Source organism: Fukomys damarensis, unplaced genomic scaffold, assembly GCF_012274545.1.
Source record: "Fukomys damarensis isolate Sample0158 unplaced genomic scaffold, DMR_v1.0_HiC HiC_scaffold_16, whole genome shotgun sequence".
NCBI classification, from domain to species: domain Eukaryota; kingdom Metazoa; phylum Chordata; class Mammalia; order Rodentia; family Bathyergidae; genus Fukomys; species Fukomys damarensis.
The window spans coordinates 101465502-101471619 of NW_022900928.1; the positions used below are offsets into that span (position 1 = coordinate 101465502).

At 40.2% G+C, this 6118-nt stretch overlaps 1 protein-coding gene across 6 annotated transcripts in view; it reads right to left on the bottom strand.

Moving 5' to 3' along the window:
* Window positions 1-6118, bottom strand: part of Cald1 (caldesmon 1) — a 197436-nt gene that overhangs the window by 10858 nt on the left and 180460 nt on the right. For 4 of the 6 annotated variants that reach the window (XM_010616152.3, XM_010616155.3, XM_010616156.3 and 1 more), the window contains 4 exons: window positions 3866-3909; window positions 3698-3779; window positions 1897-2034; window positions 1272-1367 (listed from right to left, as the gene is read on the bottom strand). In XM_010616152.3, the coding sequence (XP_010614454.2) occupies window positions 1272-1367; window positions 1897-2034; window positions 3698-3779; window positions 3866-3909 (360 nt within the window). The remainder of the gene's footprint in view (window positions 1-1271; window positions 1368-1896; window positions 2035-3697; window positions 3780-3865; window positions 3910-6118) is intronic. The other 2 variants (XM_010616153.3, XM_010616157.3) reach the window with 1 other exon arrangement.

Sequence of the window (6118 nt, forward strand, 5' to 3'; positions counted from 1 at the left end):
TTGAGACAGGGTCTCATTATGTAGCTCAAACTGCTCTGGAACTCACTGTAAAGCTCAGGCTGGTCTCGAACTTGCAGTGATCCTCCTGCCTCAGCCTCCTGAGTGCTGGGATTACAGGCATGCACCACCATGCCTGGCTAATATAGTTTATTTTAAAAAATAATTTCTACTCTTTAAGTAATGTGGGTGCTGTGGAACTAAGGCAGTAAAAGACACCATATGGAAATGATCTCTGCCCTTGATTGTCTCTTTGCATAGGACCCTCTTTGCTATTTCTACTGGGAGACAGAAAAAAAACTGAATCTCAGGGTGAATAGTAATTAAACAGCTCAAAGGGCAGCATCTGAGGTCATACAAACATTTACATTTTTTATTTTTTCTGTTTAGGTTGGAAAGTGATAGAATTTGCTAACTTTGGGACCAGCAGATGCTATTGTCGCTCAGAGACCCAACATTTAGAAAATGTCTTTTTGTAGGATGTAGGCTGTAGCAGGTTGACTCATAGCTGGCTCTATTGGGCCTTAAAAGCTAAAAAGCCAATTTAACAGAGAGAGCTTAGCATTATACAGTGAGAAACTTAATGAGGTTTTAGAAATTTATATTGATAAATGCAAGACAATTATATATATTCAATTAAAATATTAAAAGAATATTTTTGAAGTAAGATAGTTACACCTAATAAATAAGAAAATTTTAGATTTTGAAAATCAACATCCATAACCAGTTTTTCTAGTTTCTAGTTTTACTAGCTATTAGAACAATTGGTTTCAATTTCTTATGGATTCCCTTTGCAAATGTTGATAACAAAATTACAGCAATTATTTCAACAAATACCCCAGAATTGCATTTTTGTGCCAAGTTACAGAAATTAAGTAAATTATAAAATATTGTTCAAAATAGTTAACATATACATTCTTGCGGGGGATAAGTTTAAGGGTGCTTGTAATAGAGAAGTAGACAAAGTAATTGTCATTTCATTTTCAAATTCCTATCTGTAATTTACAAAATAGAAGGTAGACCAGTAAAGGGTCTAAATTTGATCCACCTTAACTGAGCTAAGTCCTCCCTTCAGTCAGGGCAGAGAAGTGACGGTCTAGTTCCGTTTACTCTCGGGGTAACTGGTGCAGCTGCTCAAGACCATGCTAAATTTGCTCACTCCTTTGCATTTGGCTGTGATGGTGGGCAGTGGTCTTTCCTAGGTAAACAGACCAACTGCTTGTTTTGTTCGGCTGCTGGAAGCTGAGAGATCAGAAAAACTCGGAGCTACTTACAGAAGGTTTGGGAGCAGGCGATTTGTTCCCATCTGGGGCTTTAGTTAGCCACTCACTGATGCGGCTGGAAACTCCCACCTTCAGGCCAGCGGTTTCCTAAAAGAGCCAATCATCTGAAGTATTAAAAACAGCAGTAAATTTTACCTGGGAAGCCATCTATATAGGAACCTCAAGGATCAAGATGCAGTAGGAATTGTACCATGCCACGCAATGAATATATTCAGATATTCATTATGTAGCAAACATATATTAATAAAAATATCTGCCCTTAAAAAGCAAAACAAAGTAACTTTAAAATGACATTAATTATTATTTCACATAATCACAAAACTTAAACTTAATATTAAAAGAATAGCTGGTTCTATTCCCCAATCAAACCCCCACCCCTCAAGGGTTGAGAGTAATCTCAGGCACTTTATGTAGATCTCCATGCTCAGGGTTGAGTGCACAGGGCAGCCTCATGAACACATTCTCTCTGAGCTTGCTTTTATGGTCACTGCAAAACAAAGTACAAATTGCACCTACTTTATTGCTTTTGTTATGAACTGGGATGATTCTGAAAAAATAAAACAGGGGAAAAAAATCCACTCCTCCAACTAAAAGGACAAAAAAGTTGAACGCTCACCTTATTTGGTGTGCCTGAGGCAGTGGGGGATGAAAACACATTCCCCTTCTCCCACATGCTCTTGATATTGCGCACGCCTTCAGCAGGAACAGGGAGATCCGAGGCTGCTGGTTTGGTAGGCTTCGTAGCTTTTGTTCCCTGAAATGTGTGAATTATCTTTAGGATTAGTACTGAGAAGTTTGTCCTCATAAAATTAGAGTGAGCTGGTCTTCCTCAACATGCTCCTTGAAAAATTTCACTGTGTAAGCATTGTCACAGAGTCATAATTTCTGTTGTAAAACTTCACTCTGATGATCTACAGCCCTCAAAGTAAAGCCTCAAGAGCAAGATCCAAGGGTCTTATGGAAACGCGACATGTCTTTTATTGGACAATACTTGTTGTTAGGGTGATGGCTGACTTCATTTCTTCAGATACATTTTAAGTGCCCACTTTGTGCAAGGTGTTTTGCTAGGCTCTGGGTGAGTAAAACAAGATGATGTGGTCTGAAGTTGCAGTGGGCTTCCATTTTAATATGTGGGGAAGCAGTGACTAGGTACACAGCTATTTATTTCACATTGGGGTAAATGCTATGAAAAATAATGGAGTGAGCACTACAAAACCTGGCAAGAGAGCATACGTTACATGAATAATACTTAGTCCAGGGGCTAAAAAAGGCTACTCTGAAGTGACATTCAAACCCAGATCTTACAATAGACTGGGACGGGGTAGAGGGGACAGGAGTAATCCACTGCTTTCTCTGCAGAGATAACAGTACGTGGGAAGGTCCTGAGTGAAAGACGGAGGTACCACGGCATGGAGAATATTACACTGGAAGGAGGAGAGCGAGAATATAAATAAGGAAGGCATGCATTTGAGGCACTTTGCGGCAGTAATGAAAGGCACATCTAGAATGATACAAGTGTCTCTCCGGGCCCTGCTTTTTGGCCTGTGCCTACGATTGAGATGGTCAGCCAACACAAGTGGCATCCAAAGTAGATGTGGCCTGAAAATGAGCCCACCAATCAGCAAAGTCCGAGGGCACAGGCTTGGATTTGTTAAACCTGTCAGTGCTGTGCAACTAACCCACCACAGAAAACAGTTATCTGAAATTCATCTTATATTTTTGTGGATACCAACTTCTTGGTTATTCATTTGAGGAATCAGCAGACCACCCTCTCTTATTTCCTCTTATAATTTGCAAACTATTTCATAGGCACCTACAGTATAGAATAGATTTTTTTTTTTTTTTACCAGGAATTGAAATTGGGACCTCGCACTTGTGAAGCAGGTGGTGGAACCACTGAGCTAAATCCCTGGCCCTACACTGCAGGATAGAAAGGAGAGACAAAAGTCAAATCAAACTGATCCAGTCATGTCATTGTAGGTGCTCTGACCCAGGAGAACACTGAAATCATTGACCCAAATCTATACAAAGGAAAACAAACCAGAAACACTTATTGACCAATGACACTGACATTTTTAGTGCTTTGGTGCTTAGAAATACAGTAATACCCTCAGGTCAAGGGGGGTAGAAAAAAAAATTGAAGTAGAGAGAAGCATAAAACTATGGTCCTCCTAATATAAAACAATCAATTGGAAATTGATGATAATTAAACAAGTTTTATCACATTTATATTGCTTTATGCTACTATTTTAATTTGACAATGAGTATTTATATACAAGAGAATTAAGCAAGATTGTAAGGAAAGCACCATTAATATTCCACATGACTGTGGCCACTGGCCTCAATGTCTCTTGATCTTTTACGTAGTCAGAACCTGTGTCCGTTCAATGGATTGTGGTTTGGAAGGCAACCCTCACCTCAATTGCACTGGTGTACTGCTCCAGGCGGCTGTCAATCTTGGAGACAACCGCTGCTTGGTGAGTTGATTTGACACCACTGCTAAATAAACACATACATAAAAATATGAGAGTGGAATCTTTCCACCTACAGCTGCTCACTGACAACTGAACAATCAACATATTTACCTTTTCTGCACAGACTTATTCAAAAATTCTGCTCGCTCTTCTATCTAGGAATTGAAAAAGAAAATAAATCCAGTTAATATTTTAGCTTTTAATATTTATCATCCCATGCCAAGACTGTTCTGTACCTAGTGAATAAAAACACCAAAGAATGTACAAGTGTATTAGCGGACTGTGCGTAGCTAGAGAGGAAAACTATGATTTGACAGTAAGATTTGGGAGATGAAGATAAGACCAGCAGAGAACAAAGTATGTAGAGAAATATAAAGTTTTGGGAGCAAACTAAAAACCAGATCATAAAAATGTCCCTGAAACAACATAAATCGGTGGCAAATTATTTATATGTTAAAATCTAAACTTCCATGTGATGGCATTTGGGGGAGGGGCTTTTGTGGGTAATTAGGTCTTGAAGGTGGAGCCCTCGTGAATGGGTTTGGTGCCTTAGGCCCAAGAATTTGCTTGCTCTCTATTTATTTTTCTCCTGTACAGGGACTCAGTGAGAGGATGGACATTTTCAGAGGAAGAAGAACCCTCATCAGAACCCAACTATGCTGGCCTGCTGACCTCAGACTTCCAGTCTCCAAAACCGAGAAATAAGTGTTTGTTGTTTAAGCCACTCAGTCCATACTGATTTGCTACATTTGTCCAAACTGATGGGGAGAAGGGGTCATTCAAGCACAGCAGCCTACAGTAACTGCCATATGGTCACAGTAGATGCTGAGGCTGTCTTGGATAGGGTGGAGTAAGAAACCTTTCTTTTTGGCACTGGCAGTCGTACACAAAGAGGGTGTTGGTAGGTGATAGAAAACATCTGAATGCAAGTGACAGTTTCCATAAAATACAATGTTTGACTTAGCAGCTTTAGTTGCACCAAATATAAGTTTGTAATTTAAAAAAGGAATTCTTTGAAGACTACTGAGGTGCCCATTTAGCATATATGTCAATCGATTGTATTTTATTACAGCGTCCTAAGAAGGCTAAGAGAGATAAGATCCCATTCCTCAAGGGGCATACACATTTAGTAGGAAAGATTAGTAAAGCACTTGCACAAACTACTTAAACATAATGGTGGGTATCATAGTAAAGATAAAACAAAATTTCTGTAAGAGAAGCAACTATCTGAGGGAGTTGGAGAAGGATTTTCAGTAGTTTTTATATTTGAACAGAGATTTGTAGTTAAAGTTTACGGTTTCATAAATGAGTTTATGAAGGTGAGAGTGTGGATGCACGGGTTGGAGGGGAGGGGACTTTTTAGCAGAGCAATCATAGATACAAAGATTTGGGGCACACAGAGTAGGGGGACTGAAGAAGGAAAATTCAGCATAGTAGCAGAGCGGAGACCCACCCTTTTAGCCAATCCAGCACTGTTCCGACTCAGGGGTCACGGGTCCCACCTTCGCCATCACGTTTATCCAAATCTCAGAGGCTTGCTTGTGTGTCTGTGATAGCTAGCCCAGCTCGACTTCATTATTACATTTTGTCAGGACTCATTAAGCATTTACTGCCTCTCTCATTGGAAAATGCCTCAGCTAAGCAGCTGTGAGAAATGAAGCAATCTGTACTGAACTTGCTAACTGAATGTTTAGTGTAATGTTTGAGTTTAAAGAGGGAAATTGGTAGCCGGGCATGGTGGCGCACGCCTGTAATCCCAGCACTCGGGAGGCTGAGGCAGGAGAATCACTGTGAGTTCAAGACCAACCTGAGCTACATAGTGAGTTTCAGTTCAGTTTCAACTACACAGTGGGGACCCTGTTTCAAAAGAAAAAAAAAAAAAAAAAAAAAAAGAGGGAAATTGGTTTCTCCGAATACCAAGAGGGGGCAGTGTTGTCCTGATAAAACTGGGAATAAATGCATAGTACCAGTTTTAGTAAACTTTCTTTATACTTTGCTTCCCCACTAATAGGTATATAAAAACAACAAAACTGTTTATACTTAATTCGCTTAATATTCAGTCTTTGCATGTATTATGTAAGAAAAGGTATTCACCCTTAACAACGAGAAACTATGTTTAGGGTTTTCCAAAAAAATAGAAGGTATGAAAAATTAACAAAATACACTCGGATAGTATTTTGAGGTAAAAAATAAAATATTGGCAGGAGCCCCCGGCCTGCGCGACAACAGACCAGGAAGGCCCCAAAGACCCCAGAGGGGTTTTTTTTTCAGCTTCCTGCCTGCCTGCCTGCCTGCGATCACCTGGCGGCGTGCGCGGGAGCTCCTGGCCTGCGCGGGAGCTCCCGGCCTGCGCGACAACAGACC